The sequence below is a fragment of the Pomacea canaliculata genome, linkage group LG3 (genome assembly GCF_003073045.1).
Source record: "Pomacea canaliculata isolate SZHN2017 linkage group LG3, ASM307304v1, whole genome shotgun sequence".
NCBI lineage: Eukaryota > Metazoa > Mollusca > Gastropoda > Architaenioglossa > Ampullariidae > Pomacea > Pomacea canaliculata.
Window position 1 is genome coordinate 16887835 of NC_037592.1, and position 25843 is coordinate 16913677.

At 39.7% G+C, this 25843-nt stretch overlaps 1 protein-coding gene across 1 annotated transcript in view; it reads right to left on the reverse strand.

Annotated features, from left to right (window-relative positions):
- Nucleotides 1-8522: 8522 nt before the first annotated feature.
- LOC112559517 (rho GTPase-activating protein 39-like) overlaps nt 8523-25843 on the reverse strand; it is a 58144-nt gene continuing 40823 nt past the window's right edge. Inside the window, 11 exon segments of the mRNA XM_025230825.1 lie at nt 8523-18496; nt 18700-18961; nt 19331-19488; nt 19715-19828; nt 20307-20436; nt 20989-21136; nt 21528-21600; nt 22076-22189; nt 22767-23047; nt 23811-25059; nt 25061-25201. Coding sequence (XP_025086610.1) covers nt 18302-18496; nt 18700-18961; nt 19331-19488; nt 19715-19828; nt 20307-20436; nt 20989-21136; nt 21528-21600; nt 22076-22189; nt 22767-23047; nt 23811-25059; nt 25061-25201 — 2865 coding nt within the window. The 3' untranslated portion in view covers nt 8523-18301.

Here is a 25843-nt window from a genome sequence, read left to right on the forward strand (position 1 = left end):
GTTAACGTATCATACAGAGGGTAGTGGATGATACAATGTGAACATCCTGCAAAGCCGAGTGTTTACAATAGCCTTTCGTAATCCCATATCAGAATATAATTATAAATAAAAATTGACGTCTGCAGTAATAAGATTTGGTTTAGCTTAATGCTTTGTGTGACAAAGTAACTAGTTAAACGCATTCTTCTGCAAAACTGTTTCTTGATCATTCGTCGATAATGAATTAAAAAAAATGAAATTAGACTGCAAGGTAAACATACTGTAGTTCATCATGAATTTTTTTTTTTAAAGAGTATGCAATTGTTTAATACAGTCAACCGAACCCAGGTGTTTTGTATGAAAAGTTGTGAAAGAAAATAAATGTCACAGAAGTTTAATGGTAGAACCTAAGGGCATGCAGTTACAGTTGCTTTTTCCAAAACTGAAAACTGTTCTAAAGAAATAAAATTAGAAATATATTTTTAAATCAATTCTAAGACGTTTGGATGCATTGAATGAGCATTTTAGCATAATTTAGTGAGTTGGTTTTCTCTTCCAAATTCCAGCAAGGAGCTGGACAAAACACTTTTTACAGTGATGCCACAGTTGTCACAATCAGCTTTGGATAAGAACTCGAAATGTTCACAAGAAGACAAAAGACCATGTGATGAAATGAAATTGTTTCAATGGTTTGGATCTCAACAATGTTTATCACCGGAATTATTAAAGAGGTTACAATGATTACTAACAAAGCACAGGTCCACACATTTTGAAACAATGTATTTTAGCTGGTAACACTTTGATTGTTCATTCGTTGATATTACATTTTTTATGTGCAAACTTTATTTTAGTATATCATATACTCATGTACATTTTTCTTCTTCTTGTTCCTATTCACCCCCAGTGGAGCATAGGGCCGCAAGCACACCCTGCCATAGGACCCGGTTCCGGGTGTCCCTTTTCAGTTGGGAAATGTCATGTCATGCCAGTTGTCTCCACTTCTCTGTGGACTGATCTCCTCCACGTCTGTCTGGGTCTCCTAACCCTGCACCTCCCCTGTGGGTTCCAGCCCAAAGCTTGTCTCGTTAAATTGTTGGCCGGCTTTTGCAGGTTTTTGGTTGGTCCTCTCCCACAGGTGAATATTTGAGATCTTCTCGAGCCATCTGATGTTGAGGATGTGGAGCAGACATCTGTTGATGAATGTCTGTATCTTGTTAGTGATGGCATTTGTCACATGCCATGTCTCAGATCCATACAGAAAGACTGACTTTACATTTGTGTTAAAGACACAGATCTTGGTGTGTAAAGATAAAGCCTTGGAGTTCCAGATAGGTCAGAAGGTTGCAAGCCTGGCTTTGTTTGTTCGACTTCTTATATTTTCATCTGTACCTCCATCGTTGCTGACTATGCTGCCAAGGTAGGTGAAACAGTCAGACTCTGTAATACATTCTACATGTAGTTAGAGTGGGGCTTCTTGCTTGTTGTTGACCCGCACTACCTCCGTCTTCTTGATGTTGATGGTCAGGCCAGTCATCGCTGCTTCTTCTGTGAACCAAGTGAGCTTTGTGCGTGTTGTTGCTTGTGGGACAGCAGGCTGATGTCATCTGTAAAGTTGAGATCATCAAGTTGTCTGGCGAAGGTCCACTGAATACCTGTGTTGTTATGTATAGTAGTGACTGCCATTCAATGGACTGTTGAATAATATTTTGTAGTGTAGCAATTTGGTCTGTGCATGATTTACCCTGCCAAAACCCTGCCTGTTCTTGCCTCAGTCTCTTGTCTAGGGCATTCTTCAGTCTCTCCAGGATGATTCTGGTCAGCACCTTGCTAGAATGGACAACAGTGAATCCCACGCCAATTGCTGCACTGTGTCAGGTCGCCTTTTTTGGATAGCTTTACTAGGTAGCTAAGCTTCCAGTCTGCTGGAACTTGCTCCTGTTCCCAAATTTTCTGCAGCAGGGGGTGTAGCATCTCCGCTGCGGCTGTTGGGTCTGCCTTGAGTGCTTTTGCAGGAATGCCATCTGGGCCTGCCGCCTTGCCAGAATTCAAGGACTTGATTGCTTTGATGATTTCTGCCTTGGTTGGTGGGTTGTTTACTTTGAGCTGTTCGGCGGCTGGGGCAACATCCAAAGTGGTTGTTGGTGGTGGTCGGTTGAGTATTTCATCAAAATGTTCCACCCAGCGAGATCTTTGTTCTACATCCCTGGTGATGACGCTGCCATTTTTATTCTTTATTGGTCTGCACGCATCGGTGTTTTTCCTTCCTGACAGAATTCTTGTAATTTCATATAGTCTTTTTGTGTGATTTTGCCCAGCTGCTTGTTCTGCCTTCTTCCTCTTCTGTGTGCGAACTGTCTCTTGTCGTCTGTTGCACTCTTCTTCACTTCTCTGTTTATCTCCCAGTACTTTGGTCTGAGGTAATCCTGTTCAGTGGTTGGCCACTGTTCTTTCCAGGAGTCCCTCCAGCGCCGCAAACCTGTTTTTAACTTCGCAGATGAACTCTTCTTGCTTTTTATGGTCTCTAAGAAACTGCACATTTAATTTGTGGTGCGGTCTGTCTGATGTGTCATGGAAAGACCTCAGCTTTATTTTCATGTTTGCCACAAGCAGGTGGTGGTCTGTGGCTGCATCTGCACCTCCCTTTACTCTGACATCCAGCAGACTTCCTAAACTGGCGATTAATGGTGATGTGATCAATACTCATGTAGATTACCATAGCATTTTTTTTTTTGACAAAAGAAATTATACTGTCTAGGCACTGGTCAAGTTATTGTAGTAGTTGTCTCTTGGTGATGGTTGTGATCTAGATGGTCTCTTGAAACATGTGATCTGTTTATATTCTACTGCACTTATATACATTACGGCATTCCATCTAAGCTCATATCATTCAAGAGTTGTACGAAGACTCGTCCTGCCAAGTTATTCACAATGGCAAACTCACTTAACCTTTTGTAGTGCAGAGCGGTGTAAAACAGGGTTGCTTATTATCACAAAAAAATCTTCCTGATGGTCATAGACTGGATTATGCGCAAGACAACCCAAGACAACAACACCGGTATTCAGTGGACCTTCACCAAACAGCTAGAGGACCTGGACTTTGCAGAAGACATTAGTCTCCTATCTCATCGGCAACAACATGCACAAACCAAACTGAGTAAGCTAGGAGAGGAAGCAGAGAAGACTGGTTTAAAGGTCAACAGAAAGAAGACCGAAGTGATGAGAATCAACAACAATCAGGAACTCCCAATCCAACTTCAAGGAGAGAACATCCTGGAAACAGACCACTTCACGTATCGGGGGGCATTGTCAACAAGGATGGTGGAGCAGATGGTGACATCAAAAGCCTCAACAACAAGGCCTGGTATGCTTTCAACAGCCTATGCCCCATCTGGAACTCCCGAGCATTATCCTTCCGCAGTAGGACCGCATCTTCAACACCAATGTGAAGGCAGTCCAACTGTATAGTTCTAAAACCTGGAGAGTGACAAATGCCATCATCAACAAGCTCCAGACCTTCACCAGCTAGTGGTCCGGTGGCGCAACGGTTAGCACCTGTCACCATTACAGTGAAGGTTGGCTGCCCAGAGTTCATTTCTGGTCTTGGGCACGCTGTTCTTTCTCTGCACGTGGCATCTTTTTACTGGGCTGGCTGCCTTGCCGTAATATAGCCTCAGCTGCTGGCACGGCGTAAAACACCAATTCCCCCCCTTCATCAGCTGATGCCTACGTCACATTCTGGGAATAAGATGGCCTGAAAAGATCTTCAACATCAGCCTGTGGAACAGAACCAACCAGAATGCCACTAGCAAAGACATCAAAAAGCACAAATGGGGCTTAATAGGACACACCCTGACCAAACCAGCTGACACCATTGCCAACCAGGCACTTGCCTGGAACCCTCATGGGAAGAGGGGAGTTGGGAGGCCAAAGCAGTCTTGGAAAAGAGCAGTAGAAAGTGAGGCAAAGGACATCGGAACCACGTGGGCCCAACTGAAGGGGGCTGCCCAAAACCGGGTCCACTGGCAAGGTGGTGTTGCGGCCCTACGCTCCTCAAGGGAGCAACAAGGAATAAACTAAACTATATACATTAACAGAGCTAATGCATCGGCTAAAGACATCATCTATTGAAATGCAGCTTAAGTCCTCACTATTGTCATCTGTCACATCCTGAATTGCTTAGTTCTAATTTTGTTGCTGGCATGCAGACAATTTTACCACTAGCTGTCACCATCTCTTTCAGTTCTCTGCCATTCTCTAGGATCTACTGAATGGCAGGACAGTCCATTTGAAAGTGCTTGGCCTATTTTTTCTGCCTGATCTACGTTCCTCTTCTGTTTCCTCTTGGGTTGTCTTTACAAGTCTTGATGATTATGAGCTGTACCCATAAAGCAGATATTTCACCATGTACCTCAAACTATATAAAATGTACCAGTTGTCTTGAAGAAGCAATTAGTATATGTAAATATCTGTGAGGAATGGGTTTGCCTTTACAACATCTGATTTTGAACAACTTTCTATGCACTTTTACATTTCTAGATGTGCTGCTGCTACTAAGAGTTTGTGCTATAACTAAGGATTTGCACTCATTATCTGAAACTCTTTATTGTGAAGGCCTCAAAGTTACTGCGTAGTCACTAAAGAGTGTCTGTCCAAACCTTTGTGTGTTTAGCCCCTGTCATAAGGTCTCATATTTTTACAGGTTAGGATTCAGATTTAAGACCCTTGGGCCGGCTCCCAAAAATTTTGATTTTGTTCCAGAATATGCATGTATAAATTTGCTTGAAGTCATGGTTTGTAAAATGAAAGCAGACTGGTTGATTTCTCTATAATGACTCCTCTTAGTTATGACCCAAATTAGGTGAATTTTAGCAAGTCTTAATAGGGAGGTTTATGTGCATGGCATTATATGAGTGGTGGTGAGGGTAGTACAGTGGTAGGCTTGATATAGAGGTTAGGAGGAGGTGGTATTAACCACATCAACTGGAGAACAAATTTTTGGCTGATTTTGTGAGGGAGCTTGAAAATGATATATTTTAGAATCTTGTAAAGAACTAATTGTCGGTTTACCTGAAAGTTTAAGTCCATAAAAAATTTCCAACAGTAACATATTGTTATTTCTCGGGACAAATCATCAGTGACATGGCTATCAGATACATGACTGTTTAATCCTGCAAAACCACTGCTTATGAAAACAATTTTGGGTTCTCTTTCAATTGACTTTTTTAAAAACTGCTCGGAAAAAAATCAGAAAAACTGTTCAGCTCGCGCAATTACATTCGTGATTGTTTTTTGCTGCTGTCTTGGTCGTGAAAACACAAATGGCTTCTCGTGACGTCTGGCGACATTCGTGTATCTACATACGCTCGCGCTAACGAGACGGCGCCCTAGTTCTTGCGGTAGTAAATCGCTGTTACCGGATGGAGCGGGGCCGGTCATTTCGCCCCAGGACTATAACAACCAATCTTACAACGGCGATTTTCTCTTTAAACAATTTTTTAACTGAAGATTTTCTCATCCTTTTACTTTGACTGTTTGCGTATTGCGTCTACCCTGCAGTCGAGAAATGTGCTGTATACATCCACTCTATTATTAGTATATGCAGAGTGTTAGGATAAAGTAAAAAAAACAAACAACTGTTTCAAATGGGCAGCAGTATGGTTTTGTTAATATTATTTGATGTTAGTAGCTACTTGTGTCATCGGTGAATGATTCATCTTTTGGGCCTGGGACGACGTGGTCTTACTTGGGACGATATGGACATAGCTGGGACGATTTGACCCAGTCTCTGGGGCGAAATGACCGGTGACCGATGGATGCTAGTTTTATCGAAAACTGGCCTCCAAGTGTGGTGAAAAAAAAAAAAAATTAGGCGAACGAAAACAACATCACCGGAGTTGAGACTAGACCCAGCCGATGGACCAATTAACAATAGATCCGTCGCCACCTTTACGAAAAGGAGAGCTTTCATGTTGATGTGGCACCTTACACTGTGTGAAAATAAAACCTTTAAGAAGGCGTCAACGATAGAGGATCGAGGTTATATGTAGATGTTTTTCGTTCATTGGGACGCGTAAACAGTAAATCGGGCAACACAGATCCTGTTGTCTTGTTTAAAAAAAAAAAAAGCGTTGACAGCAGTCGACTTGCACAATGAGGCCACATGCTATCTTGGCGTAGAGTCCAGTCCTACCGATATCACCCCCTCACTTTCTGAACATACATCGATGATCCACACCATGCGCTAGATAGATGATTATTTTTGAATATATTTAACGTTTTCAGCATTGTAATAGTCCATGGTGTGTGCAAGCCTTTTCTCACTTGGTTGCTTTGGCAAGGAAGTGCTTGCATCTAGAGGTGATTTCGCACTTGGGGGAACCGCAGTACTCGCAGAAAACCTGATGTCATCTACAGAACGTGTCGATACGAGATCTGACTACAGGGCCCCAAACTACAGTGGTGACTTGCGAGTATTTTCACCACTACACTACCGAGCGTCCCCTTATGGCCACCTTTGATACGTCACAGCGACATCATTTCCGGTCTGTATGCAACCAACCGTGACTGCCACTGGCGGATCGACATTGGAGTTCGCCCGGAATCCTCCAAGGCATTAATTAATGATTTGTTTAGTATTATTTACTCTTCTCAGAATCATTGAGCCTGTCGCCAATGTTCCAGCTTTTAGATACGTCAGCTGCTTTACACGGGGAAGGGATGTCGGCAATCGAGCAGGCAGCTTTCGGTTTCACAGTTATTTCCGCGTGGTTTATGAGAAGACACAAATTAAGAGCTTTTATGTTCTGGTTTGTCTGCGCGATTACTGATTCTGTCCACACTTTTGGACATTTCAGTTCGAACTGAGATGAGAGGGTCTGATCCACAGGATGCTATTTCAAGCTTGGTAGGTAAAATTCATGGAATGGGGATATTAAGTTGAAGATATATTTATGTATTTTTTGTAAAAAATAGTCAAGAGAGTTTAGGGACAGCTTACCTGTGAGTTATAAACAAAGGTGCTTTTATATTTTATCCTATTCATTAGTCGAAGGATTCCTAGAGAGATGAAATCATTAGACCACGGACATCCATGATTAAACAGCATTTTTGGTCATAGTAATACTGTCTTTTGAACACCTGCAATAGGCCATTTAGATGCTCCACTAGCATAGTCCCTCAGAGTGGAAGCATAGTCAATGGTTGACTGAATTTAGACAGTGTAGAAGTGTTTTGAAGTGATTTTGTTGTTGTTGTAGGATATAAAGTCCTTGATTTTTGACAGCTGGTCATTTTTCTGGGAAATACCTTTGCCTGTTATTAAGATGCGCTGGGACCAAGCCAGATTATTGGCATTAGTTACACCGAAAAGTTTGTGGCTCATGCAGTGCTTCCATTATTATGGGAAGTAATCACTTTGGTCTGCATAAATCTTGTTTAAGAGTTTGGCCAATGATTTAGGTTAGTGACTTTTGTGTAAGGACAATGTCACTGATTTGTTTTAATGTCGGTCTTAATTAGACTCCAGGTGGTTAGTGCGTTAACTGTGGAGAGGAGGTTGATGGTTCTAGGCTTGCTTGTGCTTGTGGCTGGATTACTTTCCCTGTCCACCAAGCAACTTCTAGAAGCAATGGGCTCCTGATTTATCAGGGGATGTAATTTCTAGCAGGAATGAGTTCCTGATTTATCAGGGGAGGTAAATGTGGCAGGAGAGGGTTTGACGCCACCTGTACTTTAGGTAGGGTGACCCATTCACTGCCCGTGGGCACTAGGCTAAAGGATTACTTATCCCGTACTCATTTTTATCACTATGGGAGAAAAATCTAAGCGTACGTAACAGACTACAGATTAGAAAAATGCAGACTTCAGGCACTTCATTTGATGATAACATTTGTCCTTGTCTTAAAAATATGATTATTTTACGAAGCAAGGACAGTCATGCTTAACACGTACTCGTGTATTTTTCTAGGATGATATTTGATTTTTTTCTCAGCTGAATTTTGCAATACTAAGCACACTGTTGAAGAGATCATCACATGTTGATTCAGTTGATGGCACACATTCTAATATAGTTTTTAGAATGAATGCCTTGCAAATTCGAACTGTCAGTTTAGTATGGAAACTATTACTAAATTACACAAAAGGACAGGCCAACTAACAAGGTTAGTGTTGTTATGCATCAGCATTTTTTAAGGGTGGTGGCAAGTAACTGAACACAAAAAGCTCTTTCAAGATTATACCCACCGGAAGTTCTCTCTCTTCACAGCCTGGTGCACTTGAGTCAAATTTCATGATCTGCCTGTAGTGCTCATTCCACCAAAGAAAACTTTAGACGTATTAACACAGACACTCTAGTGGCAGCCATGTGAAAGAAAGATGAATGTTAGCTCTGGATATTCATTTTCAGGCAAACATTGTTGAGGATACTTCACCCAGAAATTTGTGGAGAACTAGCATCTATGATAAAGTAATCATAGCTATAATGCAACACAACACAACACAAAAACGGATACCTGCTGCATATACAAATGACAGACTTAAAAAAATTGTCTCACAGCTTTATTGTCCAAGAAAGGATCTTTGGTAAGATGTACATGCCAGTTTTGATGCACAGGCTTTTAAGGATGATAGTGGAATAATTACGCAGACTATGTGAGCTGTAAGAAAAAGATGACAACAAACCCCTCTGCAGGCTGGCTGGCCAGTCAGCAGTGCAAAAATCACACTGTGCACTCATGGGCTTAGCAACATTATAAATGAAGCTACAAATACTTGCACATATAAAACACGTTTCTTGAAAGTTCAGCCAGCTAATAAATTTGCCTAATGTGTTGGTAGCTGAGTAGCAAACAGCACGACAGTGCAACAATCTAGTGTGAAAAAAAGGTAAGATGGTTTCTTTAAAAACAAAAAACAAACAGCCAGACAATTTATTGATTCATGTCAACAATGTACTGTGCCCTTTTTTTTTTGATTCCTTGTGTGTGGTTGTAACCCAGAGATCAGAGTGCACATTCTCTCTGCTGCATGTTGCCATGTTTATACTGATATCTACTTCCATGCAAAACTCGAATACACAGGCATTAATCAAACACAGAATGACGTTCTTCAGATAATGCATGATGGTTCATCACAGTGCTCTGTAAGATCAGAGCGAAGAATTTTTGTACTTCAGATTTTGTCCTAGGCTGCAGGCTGAACTCTGCAATCTTGACTAGATGGGCAGTCATCACGATGGTGGACATCTTGGTGACTGCCTACCGCTACAACAGCCATGAAGATCATGATACAGGTAAAAGGGTCAAAATCACAGTCAAATGTTTTAAAACATTGTTCCAAAATAGTGAAAAAAGTGTGCTGAAAATAGGACAAAGACAACAAACACTAACAATGAAGATGTGTGCTTTATCGTGATTGGTTTCACCCCTAATCTTGCCAAGTAATTTGTGTGCTGCAGTCTTTTTGCCTGATTTTTCAGTTTCCCATGCTGGGACATGATGTCATCTATAATAAGTTGAGTTACCAAGGCTCCTTGTTTTTAATTCCATGACACACTGTCAGAAATGTGATCATGGCCTAGAGATTGATCATATAAACAGAGATGCATTGAATGAAACCTAGCGAGAGATTCTAATATTGTTTCAGTTGTGATCTCTTCCTGCCTGCCTGGTTTACTGTGACAATAACAATGACATGGTGCCTACTGTCAGAAAATCAACATAACCAGTGGACCACATTTAAAAAAAAAAAAAATCAACCAAAGGAAAAGGGCTGAATTAGGTTAGGGTATATATAATAATTATTATCACTTTACATCTGAATGCATTTGTTGCATGCTTAGCAGAAATAAATATATTACATTCACAAATGTAAATGCCACTGTACTGTAGTAAAATTCTTTCACCAAAGACAGTGGACTGTGGTTCTCATATACTGTCTTCGCACCATTTTTCCACTTGCAGTACTAAAAGTTTCTAGCAGCTAATTATATGTTTGCATAATATTAAATGTAAAGAAAAAAGTTTTTGAGTACCATTCATTTTCTACTTGTTAACCATTAATAATTTTCTATCCTTGAACTTTGTGGATAATACATATTTAAATGATAATGTGTGTAAATGATATATTCATTCAAGCAAATGGTCACAGTAACTTATAGATTTTATTTATTGGTATTATTTTAATCTATATTTAATTTGTTAGAAAGCGCATGGCTGTAAGTCACGCCTTGCCACATCACGGCCTTATGAAACATACACTACACACTTTGTCAGTCGCAGACTCAAGGGTGAACTTGTTCACCAGTTTAATGAAATGCAACAATGAAATGGACATGACTGAGGATAAAAAATAAAGAGAGGAGGAAAAAAAATCACAACATGGTGGCATTTTGGTAAATGGTCTGTACAAGAACTGGAGCAAGAACAAAATGAAAGTGTGGTCTGGTTCAGGAAATACCATTGGAAATTTCTGGCAAAATATTAAAAAAGAAGCCAGAAATTGACTACAATGATCAGCGTTATACAGCGGTTCACATCACCAGACTTCGAGGATAACATCTGCAAACTTGACATGAATATAGATTTTCTGACACAGGACTGCCTTTCAGTAGTGTGATTTGGCAACCATATTGTGAAGTACGAGCTCAAAAGCTCACCAGCCATATACATTCACACTTGATATTAAGCAATGGACAACTTTACAACACTGGACACATCAGGCCCATTCCCTTAGTGTAAGGCATTGCACTTGATACAAAGCAACAATGAAAACCAAAGTCATGCATATTCATCTTGATGCAGTTATCATTCATCTACATGTCCACAATGGTTATGCATTTTGCTGAAAGACAAACACATAAAAAGTAAGCAAGCAGATACTTAAACAGAAACTACATTTCTGCCACATCCTTCATGAACTTGACCATTAACTTCTCGTATTAAGTCAAATTTTAGTCCAGCATAGATTCAAATATGATGTCTGCCTATAATAAAAAGGAGAATATTAGTCCCCTATTATAGAGCATGTTTTACCAGGAATTAGTGCATTGCAAAAGCTTAGTATAAGTTATCTTAGATTCTTATAGAGCAGGCACCTCAGCCTTGAGACATAAAAACACACACATACAAACCAACGATACCCTGAAGTCTGTTAGTGTGAACATACTCAAAAGGAAACTGAAGAAAAAAAAAACCCATCTCCTCCCCTAAAAAAAAAAAAAGCAGTTGACACTGTCCACCGTTGGGTCCTGATACCAAAACAGTCTGCACAGAATAGTTTTGCTGACCATACAAGGAGCACAAAAACGGGGCCAGAAAAAAATCAACTTCTAGCACCTTAAATGCAACGAAATAATCATGGTAGCAGTCTGAACATTTTGCAACTGCACTAAAAATGCCCACAAATTCTGGAAAAAAATTTGCTTTTGCAAAAATGCGCTGAAGAAGATACAACAAAACTCCACTGTGCTCCTCTGCGTAACTTGCAATAAGCTAACCTGTAGGTCCAGATGGCTGCCACATACACCTCGCTATTCATCCGCTACTACTATTTTCTGTAAAGACTTTTTAAAAAAAATTTCTTTTTCAAGTCACAAGGTATATTAAATGTGCATATACTTGTCACCACATAAATCTCACGTTGTTTTGGTCAGTTAATTTTTTTTTTAAATCCCTTATAAAAAAATTACCCGAACCCAAATTACTTGGGTGTAGAATGTTCTTGTGGGTCCCCAACTTATTGTTCAGAACTCCTTGAATTATAGCTACAATGTAACTTTTACTTACAAATTACTGCACAACATGCACAGGTTTATTTCACTGAAAAGAAAGAGGCTTTTGTTGTTGCTGATTTCTAGCAATATTTTTATCTCTAGAAAGCATGTGGACGGACCAACACAAGCGTGCATGAATGCATTCCCAAACACAAGGTAGAAGCAAGTACTGAACTCTCGGTTTAAATAATAGAATTGATTAAAATCTCCTTCACTAGATATAATGTTCATGAAAGTGAATTTTACAGCAAAGTCACATAAAGCAAATACGTCTGAGACAATCTAAAATTGCCAAAACCATTAAATGAATGTTGTACTTAAGAAACACCCCCAGTGGAATTTTATATTCAGATGCTGAGTTTTCAACATGTAAATTTGGAGACCAGAAGTTTTATTTGGGGGGTATTTTTGTTGTTATAGGCATCATGGGGTCAGCAGCAGAACAAAGACATAAAACTTCATTCTTACTTGACCAAGTTATGACTCGAAAACACTTATACCCTAGGAAGCAACTGAAAAACAGGACACCAGGTTCTATGTTGCATTCATGCACAAAAGGACATGGTACCTAAGAGCAATTGATGGACAAGAAAGCATGAGAGACCGATATTGTAACACATGAGCCAGAATGATGAACAAGACAGGTGAAAGCACTAGGTTTACACGCCTCACAGCTAATCCATTCTCCCTGATATTTGTCCCACTTCTCTCGCAGAAAAATACTTTTAACACAATCACATTCAATAAATAAACATTAAAAATCATACCTTGTTGACAAAAGCACAAACAGAAGTGTGAGAGCGAATCATCTTTAAAGCCACCTACATATTTGCAATACTGAAACATCATTAGATTTTGAAAAGGCAAAAAGAGCCATTGTTTTGGTTACAGGTTTTTGTACACAGAGTGCACTCTATGCATCATCAGAAATAGAACTAAAATGAAAAAAAATATTCAGCAATGTTTTGGTAGTTGATGTATAACTTGATTTCCTGGACTGAGTTATTTGTGCATTTGTACCTTTTTTCCCCCTATACATAGAAGTGCTCAAAAAGCCTTTATCTTTTGAAATGGGACATTTACGTATGAAAAAGAATTAAAAAACTCAGGCCTGTGATCTTTTGCTGCAAGGATGCTCCCAACACAATTCTGTGTTCATGGTGGCACATCTTCCACCCCTTGCTGAGTTATTAAGTTGATATGGTGGAGGCAAATGCCTCTTTATACTCCTTGTATAAATGCTACTATCCAACAGTGCACCAACTGGGACTCAAGTGAACAAGTGTTGTTCAAATGGAAAATGTGGACACTGGATCTCTTAAAGGAACAGTACTACTGTTTTCAACTGGACTGTAGATGACGACAAAGGGAAGGTGCCAACATGGCAACAGATATAAGATTTTTTAGCAATGAAAAGTATTCACAGGAATCAATTGGTCTGCTTCTTTATATAAATAAAAATAAGAGATGCATGGAAGCAGAGGTGTGGTTGAGCACAATGATAACTGGTTAGGGCCATAAACATTTACAAACATTACAGTACTTTAAAGTCTAGGTGGGTAAGCGAAGGGATTGTGCTTGCATGTTGGGTAACAAAATGAAACACTCACTATTTTGCTTGTACATCTAGTATTACTTAACCTATACAATCTGGAAACTATTATCACACATCACATTATTATGGCTACAATTATCATGCAGTTATACAGGCATACCAACATATACAGAAAATAGAAAGAAATTCTGTACAAGACATTGCATGCATAAAATCTATTTACATCTGCCTCAGAATAAAAACTGCACTGTAAAATGTACACAAAGTGTGGAGAAAAAAACACGTATAGACTGATATCCACCCAATATGCACACACCCCATTGCAACCCAAGCATGCATACATAAGTATACATGCATGCACACATACTAAATCATCATGGGGTCCATTGTAAGGCAATTCACAGATGAATCCATTATTTTCAGGATTTTTCTTTTGTTAAAAACTTTCTTAAGGTGTAAAGCAACATTGACAGCCAGACTTTTATTCCTACTTAGTTTAAGAAAAGGTTCTCTTCTTGCACATCTTTCCTCAAAAAGGTATATGACAATACTCAATAGCTTTACTAAAGGCTTGGTCAGTAAAGGACTACAGGCAACAACAATTCCATCCCTAGTTTTGACAAAGACGTTTTCAAACATCAAACTAAAGAAGCAAAAGATCTTTCCCAAATCTTGAAGCTAACATTTGTTTGTGTACATGCTTCAGAAAGTTGAAAATTACTGGTAGTCATGCCTGCATTTATAGTAATCTCAGGATCATGCTAGTTTGCTTTTCAGTTCATAAATTTGTATCTGTAATCGTATCCAGTAAGGTATCCAAATGAAACAGACTGCATAAAAAAATGGATATTAGCAGAATAACCTTAACCCACGAGATGAACTATTTTCAGTGTCATCATGCATGTGGTCACATTCAAGTGAAAAGAGTAGTGAAAGAGACTTCTAAGCAGACACGGTTTACCATGACAAGTTTGTGACACAGAAACAAAACATCAGGTCACATCTTATGCAGGAATGTTAAGGAAACCTGCCTGGCACACAGTTCCACCTTTAATGGTGTAGGGAGTGTTCGCACAGAAGGCACGAAAGCAAAAGACTTGGCAGGATGCACCAGACCAGCAAACCTTCAACAACACTCCCGTAAAGTCCCTTTCATCTACCACTGCCACAGAATGAAGACCATGATCTTCGATTACTAATCGAAAGTTGCCAACCCATCATCTGGACAGGCCCAGGATAACATCGTTAAATGCACTTTGTCATTAACCATGATTGCAGAGCAATCTCCAGCAGATCCATGTTTGATAAGATGGTTCAGCCACTAAAGCAGAGATACAGTCTCCAGATGTCCTACAACTTAAGGAATATCAATTACAGATCACAAGTCTAGACCCTCATCCTTTTGTGACTTTAGAACACATTTGCTGACGTACCACCTGTCCTGCAAAGTACCAGATGCCAACGTTCGAAAAGCTGCCAAAGATTGTTTTAGCTATCAGGCAGTTTTTCATTTGAACATCCCTTATTATTACTTACTCTTTCAAAAAAATGTCAGTCTGTTTCATGTGGACAAGCCTCATTATTACTATTACGCACTCTTTCAGTTACAGACATTGTAAGATGAAAGCAGGCAAAAACTGAAAGCATGAATTTTTTTTTTAAAAGGTGGTTATTATTTTCCTTGATATAATGGACAAGATGTGTTGAAGGTTACACCATGAAGTACAACACGAATGCTCAAACTTTTTTTGTATGCCATAGAAAAAACAAATGCTGGAAATGCCAAACCCATGAGTGTTCTCCCATTTGTCAAAGCAACAAAGAAATGCTGTACATGAATCAGAACTACTTTGTAAGCAGCCACCATCTCTACCCAAATGTTGCACACATACTAAGCTGCATTAGGAAATTTTCTGATCAATCAATAACTGTAATTTAACACTTACAGATATCTGCCCATGATCTTATGAAATTACAGTTCCAATATGATGATGTCACTTTGTATGTATGATGTATTAAGCTCAAAATGAGCTGTGGACTGAAAGATGTACGGTTTATGTAGGACTGGAAAGCAGTACACACATGCCTGGATCAGCATATGCACATGAGAAAGATGTATATGGATATTATATGCTATGCTGATTATTAATCCTAATCACATAAGTTATCTTGACCGCACAGTAAGTGACAGGGTTCTGAAAATGTGCATAACATCTTAAGATCAAATTTGAGTACAACGATAGTGTTTACAATGACCCCTATATAAAAGACAACTTGAACTTGTAAAGCCTCCAAGTGATCATGCATTGATGCTCTGTTCTTCTGCTTGCTCCAAGAGGTTTTGTTCCAATAAGATGGACAGGGAATGTGATGGCAGCAAAGACAGCTCCACTAAAAAATCTGAGACAGAATTTGTTGCACGCAAACCAAACGACATAATAACAATAGTTTACAACAAGCAGTTAACCTTTTCAGAAAGATCATAATCATGAAAATGGGCTATACATGACTTGTAATAGTGGCTACAAAATGTGAGACATTTAAAAACTCCTTTTTTGGCAAGTTGCTGAAAAGTCACTTTTTCTTCGAATACAAATAAAGGTCATGTCAACATAGAGGAATGCTTTAGTCATTTTCTCAGTGCAGGAACCAATCCCAGTTTTCCTTATACTACCATACTGATAAGAACACTTGATAAATAAGGAGATGAGTGCATATGGTTTAACAATCTTCCAGTCACAACCCTTTAAATGCTTTGTGCCATTTCTTTCTCTTCTGACTTGGAACTGGAAGAATTTAATAATTCATATGTCAAATCTGGGTGTAGTAAAATGGATCTAGCTAGATAACTTTTTTTTTGCCTTAAATGCTACTCTGAAGAAGTAAATTTCAAATCCAAAAAGTCCACCCCAAAATGTCTTACATAAAAAGTTTGACATTCACCTCACCATAGCAAATTTCACAGCACAGAGATGTAATACAAATGCAAAAAGCAGAACACAGATAACAGTGTTCTACAGAAATCATTGAGCTTGGAAGCTAGCTGCATGATCATGGCCTGCCTGCATGGATGTGAAGAGAACAGGGAAAGAGGCATGCATGCAGCAGGCCGATATTCATCTGGCACAACAGCAGCGATTAGCACAATAACTATAAACATAACCCTGATCTATATTAGCACTCTCATCCACGATGGACACTGGAGACAACAGTTGAATGATTTTTTTCCCCAAACAGCAGATGCTCATACATGGAAGCCCCTTCAAGATTCCTTTCTGGAAAACTGTGCTTATTGTTCGTCATTTGATGCAGTGAGAACTTCTACGGGTACCAGAAGCTCAAAATTGTTTTTTTTTCTCTTTCTGGATCCCTCACAGGGTAAAACAGTTCATTCACTCTGCATCTGGCCTGATCCAAACATAAAATACCTGAGCTGTGATGTGTGTGCTTGTCCAAGTAAGTTTTCCAGATCCTCCCAACACTGTACATCCTCACACAAATACAGAGAGAATTTCCCTCATCCATCAATACTGTAGCTTCTTCATGGCACCTGACCCAGGCTTGACAGGTGACTGCCATTGCAACCACAGCATGAGAAATCCAAGAAACAAACACAGGAGAGCTTCTAGAAAGGCTGCTCAAAAGCTGTGTTATGGAAAACATTCAGCTTCACCAGTGGCCTCTTTTTTAAGGTCTGTTGCTGGAGTGATACCATCATCAATAAATATTTCTGCTCTTTCCCACAAGTAACATATTACATTCTATGCACAGTTGCCATAAGCAGATAACCCTATGCACTAACCCTAGACTTGTGCATCTCCATGCTACAAAGATAACAGTTTCAAGCACAGAAAAGAAAAGCATCTTTTTTCAAACCACAAGGTCAGTTACTCAAAATGCAAACAGTCTGTGTTTAAAGTGCGCAGAAAACATTTTTTTAGTAAGAGCTAGGATATTGATCACAGGGTCTTCAGCCAAAATAGCTGAGGCTCTCTTAACTATTTTTCATTTGGGTAGCAATCACCCACTAGCAAAGATAGAACTGAGTGATTACCAGGGAAAGTATTGAGAAAATGTAAAAAACATTGTTGTGGCTGTTTGAGACACTATGCTCATGAACAAGATGGCAGCCTCGTGAATGCCAAAAAACAAGTGGCATGTCAGACAGCTCAATCCATCATGAAAAGCCAAGATGTGATTAAGCAATCTAGTAATGTTTGATATTTTTAAATATGTTTTGATTATGTAAAATTTTGTTCTAAGGTGTCATAGACACTAGTTAAAAATGGCAAAGATTTTGTTCATTTTGCAAACACAGCAAGAGTACATGACACATGAGCTTACTGAAGCCCCCCCAATCAGTAACAAACATGTGATACAAACAATTATTTTTTTAGTAATAAATGATATATATAAATAGAATCTATTTTTCTATTTGTGCCATCTATCTCAGAATCCATTTAAGTATATCTGTTACTTAGTAATCAGTAGTTTGTCTTGCTGTTTGACACTCATTTAATGCTTTACGTGAAAAGCCACATAACTGTGTGACCAGTGTAAGTCTCAATATGTCCCTGTAAGTCTCAATCTCTCAAATAACTCCATGACATTATCAAACCAGTCTCAGTGTGCCAAATTAAATAAACACAACTACTATTCTACATTAAAAAGACATTTTAACCTTCTGAAATGTTCTATTCACACACACACAAATCCACAGTGTGCACTCAAAGAATGTTAGCTTAAATTCACAATAACAGGAGGCAGAAACTGGATAACAGTTAACAATAACACTTAAAAGCATGCCTGATACCCATTGAAAAAAAATGACACTTGATGCAGCCTTTACTGAGAAAGGAATCGGTCGCTCAGCATTCATCAGTCATTGCACAGAATCATGCAAGTTTCTAACAGGATTCTTTAGTCTTACACTTCAGATTTGTGTGACATGCTTCTTTCTCCTTCTCCTGTTTCCTAAGCAGATGCAAGCAGCTGTCTCATACGATTCCTTCCATAAAGGAAGTGTCCAATGCCTGAATAAGAGTGCGTAAGAAGCCCATTTCCTTGCGTGTGTTCTCAAAGATGACACGGGGGTCTTGGCTCTCACAGCGGAGACAGTTGGGTGCCATCACCATGGCAAGGTTGTTAACATCCATCTTGGTGACAGCAGCATTCTCTGGTGCAGCGAACACCTAAGATGTAAAAATTTGAAAGGAAACATTAGTTTTTCTGTCACTTATTCATAAAACAACACATCAGCAAAGTGACAAATACTTTGATATGTCCATATTCAAGCATTAAATGCCATTATCTACTACTACACTATAATCTTAATGTCTAGGCATCCCTAGACAGCATTAGTGAGGCCATGCCTCAACCTGTTATTTACACCCACCTGAAGAAAGCGGATGAGGTAGCAGAGGACCAGGCGGTTGATCTCTGGCAGCTGGTTGACGATGGCTATAGCTGCTAGTGGGTTGGCATGCTGCTGAACGCACTCCTCATACAGGTGGGTTGGAATAAGAGGTTCGCGCAACTCTCTGTACCACAGTTTCAGCAGCGATGCTGGTATGTGGGGGTCAGGACAATCAGAAGGCAGCATCCACTGGTCGCACCGCAGCTTTAAGGCATTCACCTCGTCTATGTCTCCAGGTACCCTGCAACATGAGAAAGCCAGTAAATATTACAGACTGTGGAAGCTCAAGAACCTACTGCCTCCTGCGAAGGACATGTGCCTCACACACAGTAGATCCATAGAATAAAGTATAGAGTCTCTGAGGCTTAAGATATGGCCACAGCCAGTCCTGTAGAAAGACAGACTATACAAGTCTATGATTATTATGCACACAAAGATCACCAGCTTTGCCTGCTGTAAAACAAAGATTTGACAAGGTCTCTGTACTCTTTCAATGAGATGCATGATACCTTCAAAATGCAGGACACTTTCCCAAGGAATGCTGATAAATGTCATGTAAGTGCAAAAGCTCTGACAAAGATGCTAAAATGAGACACATCAAAAGTTCTACCTGAAAATACCCTCTGTCTGTGTACCACTCAGTCGCAAAACCTCTTCAGAAAGTGTGGTCTGTATCCAAGGCAACTGCCTGTCTGGGTAACGCTCCTTCTGAAGCAGCATGACATCCTCCAACATGCTTCCAAACATGGAAGGATGAAATATAGATTTCTGCAACAACACACAAAAAAATAAAATAAATAAAATATGCAAATTTTGCCACAGCATTAATGTTTATGAATTAGTTATCACTTCCACAAACTCTATCATTTTAGAAACATATTTCCTTATACATATATATTTTTCCATAAGAGCAGAGGAGAAAAAAATCATTAAGTGTGGAAAGTCTTTATACCCACCAAAAAATACTAATAAAAAACAAAAATAGAAACCATACCACAGCTTGCTCCACTTCTTCTAGAGTTGGTTTGCGGACGCCTCTCTTGGCACCAGTCTGCATGATGCGTTCAAGTCGCTGAGCACAATGAACAGCAAAGTGGCTGACTGGTACCTTGAGAACACAAAAATGAAAAGTGAGAAAATACATGATGTTAATCTGCTTCGTGACACAACAAATGGAACAAGGTTTGCCATAAATCAATCTTCTTAATGCTGACAACATCTTGGCACTGCTAAGGGTACCAGAAAAGAAGAAGAGAAGCTCAAGTTTCTTTATTTGTAACCAGCTTTATTCACCGACACAGACTGCTTTTAGTGATTTTCAGTATGGTCTATCATTAGCAGACTACATACTTTTCTGGCAGTTGATTCTTTCCTATTATGCATTATTACATGGTACTTTTCATGACAGTTTGCATCATATGGCAATGAAAATTGGAAGATGATCAAATGAAGATGAAATTTAGAAATCGATTTGAGCTGATGGTGTCTCCTACGTAAATTATTGGCCTTTTCCAATCAGCAAAAAAGAGCCCATTTCCCACAGTTTGAAGATGTGCATGCAGAAGAACTGCTTAAAATTAACTCACATTAGGCAAGTCAAAGCTGTGGTCAATATGCTTGGAAATGTAGCCCTCCAGGTAAGAGTAGAACCGCATTGTCGGAGGGAAGAAATGGAGACAGGTGGCCAAAAGCTCCCATCCATGTTGAAGACTCTTCCTGCAGCACCATGTCACAGTATATTAAGACTTCAGCACCATGTTACAGTACATTACGAACTCCAGTGAACACAGGTTGTTGCTCTTTCTCTTCTCCATTCCCCAAATCACACAAATATACCTTTAGTGATGAGTATGCTTACTTTAAAAAAAAAAAAAGCATTTTATTGAACACATTTTATTGAAGTACAGCTCTTCTCAATTCTTAAAGCCGTTCATTTTCTTAGGGGAAAAAAAATCAATCCTAATGTCATACAAGAAACAGATTCCATGGTAGGTTACTCTATAGAGAATTTATTCTGCCTTTGAATGCAGCACTTTCATACTGTCACTACAGCTTTTTGAAGTACTGTTTGGCTAAAACTTTGGCTTCAATGTACTGCCTGGTTTGGCTGCTCCAGCATGCCTGCAAGACCTGTCAAATTTCCCTGATTCCAGGCTGCAGTGTGAAGGGAGGATCAGGACTGATTAAAATTTTTATTTAAGTGTTAGAACGGATTGAGTTACGTCTGTCCCTATGCACATAAGACAATGACAAACAGCTAACACATACTCATTTTTATTTTCCGTGGTTTGGCGTGTGAGCTGGATGTAGATTTCATCCCTGATGTTGATCATCGACCAGCCTTTGTTTATGATGTCCAGTGCCACACTCATGGGCGCTTGCTTTCCTCGTCTGTCCCCCATGTACACTTGTATCACTGATACAACGTTAAGGAAACACCCACCAGCAGTGACCCACAAGGCAGTAACACATCACGTGGGTCTATTAACATGTACTAAAATGTAATCCTCTTGTTTTTATACCAGACACTGTAGTAACAGAGGTAAGGTGGATTATGCAGGACAACTTAAATCTTTATTTCCCACCTACCACCACTCCCCAATAAAAAAACCGAAGGGTCAGCATGGGGAAGAAATGCTCTCCACTTTGTGTGACAGTCTGATAGATAATCAAGGCTGCTGAAATCACTGGGTTTTGCCTGCTTTTTCCTATCACATCAGAAATTTAGCTTTATCCATGGAATGTGCTGAAAACAAACCCTCGTGTGTCACATCTCCTTCCTTCTTCTCATTCACACTAAAGGATACATTTGAAGATATCACAGGCTTCTTTTTTAATGCCTTTGTCGTTTGTGCGTATCATTGGTTTCTGGATAGGGTCCTGCAAACCAAAAGATCGACATGTCTTTGATCTTTATTCACTTAAGTTTACAACGTACAGCCTCATTAAATTATTTTCGAGTAGAAGTCCACAAATGTTTCAAAAGAATAATGATATGATTGATTTTATGAAATCTGATTTGCTCTTTAGTTATGTGTTAATTAATAGTACTGATACCAATAAACACTTTTCATGCTTGCACAAATAAGTTTTAAAGATACTTTTCTTTTTTTGCGGAATTGCACAAATGTGTTTTAAAGTAACATTTTTGGCGACCATAATGTCTACATAGTTTCTAAACACATCCTGAGAAGAAATACTTGTTATATCACAATAAAGTTTCTTGCCTAGTTTATTATTATTATAATAAGGTTGACAATTAACATGTACAGGTGATCTTGTTACATCATTTGTGTTATTGTCTTAACCCCACACCAAGTGATCTAGTCACATCATTAGGTGTTATTATATTTACCTTAGACCAAGTGAGCATGTTGTTGATGGAAACTTTCTTCCCAAACAGTCCCTTCTTGTGGCGGTTTAAATGCTGGTGGGCATAGCTCTCAATGTCACTCTCTGAGGGAAGCTTCTGCCACAAAGCGAACCACTGATCATTACCACGAAAAATTAGGGTTTTCTTTAGATCATACATTCTTTTTATTTAGGTTTAAGTCCTGCAGCTAACAATACATACACAACCAGTAGCAGCAAATCAAAACTTATTTATGGAAATCTCAAAACTTCACCTTACTGTTTTGAGCTTTGGAGAACAATGCATAAACATGCTTGATAAAACAAAGCTTCAGAAAGTAGAAAGATAAACACCCAATTTCAGAACAACTTTAACAAGATACTGAAAAACATTATAGCATGGATAGATAGAAGTGATTAAAATACATCAGTTGAATTATGAACAACTGCCCTTGGCCATAAGCCACACATTATTGTCAATACAGCCTAAAGAAACCAATCAGGATCTTATCTGCCAGCACAGAACACAGAAGACCCATAAAACTTGAACCTATAATTATTTTGTGGTAAATCTGAATGTCAATGACAGAATACAATATCTCTTTTTTTCTAAGAGTTTTAGGTTAGGTTAGGGTAAACTCTGTAGGCCAAGCCAAGCTACTTCCTTTCCTCTCCTAGGATTCTGCATACTTTACCTGTCTGTTCAGTGAACTTGTGCTCGGGCTGAGCGACATGTTGGCATCAGACTGAGAGGGCACCACCATAGACAATGGGCGGTGGCTCATGTCCGCCTGCAGTGACTGGCTGCGTTCCACAGCTGGGCTAGCCTCTCCTTTATCAGGCTTCTTGCGGCGCAGGGAAGCATGGTGAGTCTCCATGGAAATAGGGATGGGTGAGGACTGGATGAGGCCACGAGGGGAGTTAGAAGACAAGATACTGCTGGAGTCGGAGTCTTCAAACCCTTGGTCAGGAACACCTGTTAGCATGTCAACCCCACCATATTCATTAAAAACTGAAAGCTAAAAAAGTGCATGGTATACAAGCAAAAGAAGTTACATTTGTGGCTACAGCAAAACTGGACAACTCAATATTTCAATTATACTTCAATATGACACTTTTTATTAAGATGTGTCAAGCAGACGCAGTCATATTCCATCAATTTTAAATAAATGTGGAAGCAGGATGATAAAATTTTACAAACCATCATGAAACAGAAAAACAGACTTTGAAAAGCCAAGATCTTTTATCCTGAGACACTAAACATGCTTGAAAAATTAACACTCATGCTTAAAAGTATTGGGTTTGAGACTTTAAATCATTAGGAACGAACACTGAGCTCCAGCTAGTGCTAAAATATGCTCACTGCCTGATGCAGCTATCAGTTTCTACATCACTGCACAAAGTAGGAATCAAAAAAGATAGTCTAGACAGATTCTGTGAGCAGACTGATGATCATCTTCATCCATTTAGTAGAAAATAAAAATTAAGCAAGATTAAATCAGACAATTAAAGCCTCCAAGCACTAAAGCAGTACTTTAGAACCTCCATGCACTAACAATCACCTAATTCAAAATACCTCAAAGCAATTAGACCTCCCCACGATAAAAGAAGAAAGAAGCCAGAATTTGAAAATGAATTATTCCTAGTAGTGTTTTCATAGAAATTGTTCATTAATATTACAATGCCAAGCAAGAAAAGCCTGTCGAACTATCACATTTTTTAACTCATTAGTTTCTTACTTTCATAGTCTGGATAATGTGGCCTTAGTTGCACCTCCTGCTTGCTCAGACCCAAGCTGGAGTCTATGGGACTAGCAGACTGAAAGCCGTTGGTTGCTTTGCCTAGGTATGTTGTTCTAGGTGGGATGTTTGCGTAATCTGGCTCGCCATCATGGTTTACGGAGCTATTCACTGGAGTACAAATGTTCATGTTGGCTGCTGATTGAGACAGCCGACTGTCTGTGCGTTCCTGACAGGTCAAGTCATGGTCTGAGCCCCCTCCAGCACTTTTGGAGGATATGCTGTCCTGCACCGAAACAGCACTGTCCTGCAGGTTACGCAGTGAACCCTGTGAGGAATGTGTGTCTGACATGTTCCTTGAAGACCCTTGTGAGGACTGGCTGTCGGACAGTTCCCGCATGCGAGAATACATTATCTGATTATCCATTGGCGAGCGCTCTGGTCGGAAACTTATCAGGCGGTTGGAAGAGTGAGAAGTGTCACTGTCAGAGCGTTCATGTCTGGTATAGTTATAGCTGTCAGTCGTGTCAGAATATGACTGTGAAGACTGGGATCCTGTGCTACTGAAAAGGGAAGGATCTTGTTGTAGGAAGGGCACGTCATACCCAGGTAGCCCTGCACTGTTACCATCCCGCTTGAAGCTGGTTGATCCCTCTCTGCGGCATGTGGGGTTAGTTCGTGGGAATGCACGAGGTTTAGATTTATGCACTCCAGGCAAAGGAGAACCACTTCCTTGCTGTCCAGCAATGTCCTGAGAGAAAGCAAGATACTCCTCTCGGCTGGATCGAAGATCTGGGCTGTAAACACGGACAGAGCCTGGCACTTCCTGGTGGTATGTGTCTGGCCGAACGTATACCACTGATGCTGGGAAAGCTTCCACCGCAAACTGGGAGGTCTGCGTGCCCAGTTCCTGAAGGGAACTCTTTCTAGGAGTAGATGGTGCATCTCCATATGCCAGTTGCCTGGAAGGACTGTCCCCCAGACTGCTTTGACGTATATGAGCCTCCGCTACACCCACTTGCCGGGAACGATTATCCACGCTGCCCTGGCGATGGAAAGAGAAGGAATCTGGACCCATGGGAGGGTGGTGATGACCTGGTCTGCCATGAGGCCCGGTCATGCTGGAGTCAGAGGTGGTTTTGTGAAGAGATCGGGAGCGTTGTGGTCGAGGAGAGTCAATAATGGTACGCTGGGGCATCTCAAAGGAGTCCCTCCTTGCTATGCTGCGAGGCAGTGGGGCAAAAGGCAAGTTTGTCACTTTGGGTGGATTGTGAAGAGTGACTTCCACGCCTGGGGACCTCCCCATTGATGGAGGAATGGGTCTCTGAGCTCTCCTGCCGACCTGAACTGCTGCTGTGTGAAGATATGGAGTCCTGTCGCGTGTATCGATGCTGCAACAAACAGAACATTTGTTACAATGCTGATACAATGACTAATATACTAAATAAGTAGCAACCACAAGTGTCATCAGTTCTCGTTAATTTGTAGTAAATCCTTATTGTATAGCATTAACCAAAATACCCTCAGGTGTACCAATTAATAGACTTATAGTTTTCCTAACTTATGTTTGGTTATTGTTATAGATGAGTGAACGAGCCCCATATTTCTTACAGTTTAATTTATTTCAAAGATATTTTAAATTTATTATGTGGTTATGCTACGTTAGCAAACTTATTGATATATTTATAGCAAAGTTTATGGTTTTTTGCTTTGGTTTTGACTGGTTTTCAGGGGAATGCTATCCAATTGGCACTCTTCGCTTATGTCAATCTTGAATTTCCACGAGTTGCCACTATTATTACCATTAATGACAGTCTAGTATGCCATAGTTCTTTGGGTGTTATGAATGTTTAATGCCAGTCTATATTTATCTAAGACCTCTCCATGTTCTTTTCGTTCTTGTTTGTTTTCATTACACTTCAACAGCATGTGAGGTGCTAAGTCTGTCACATGTTCACATAGGAGGGTCTTTAAATCTAGTTAGGTATTTTTCGTTAAGCATCATTTTATTTTGATTTCATGGAACCTACTTG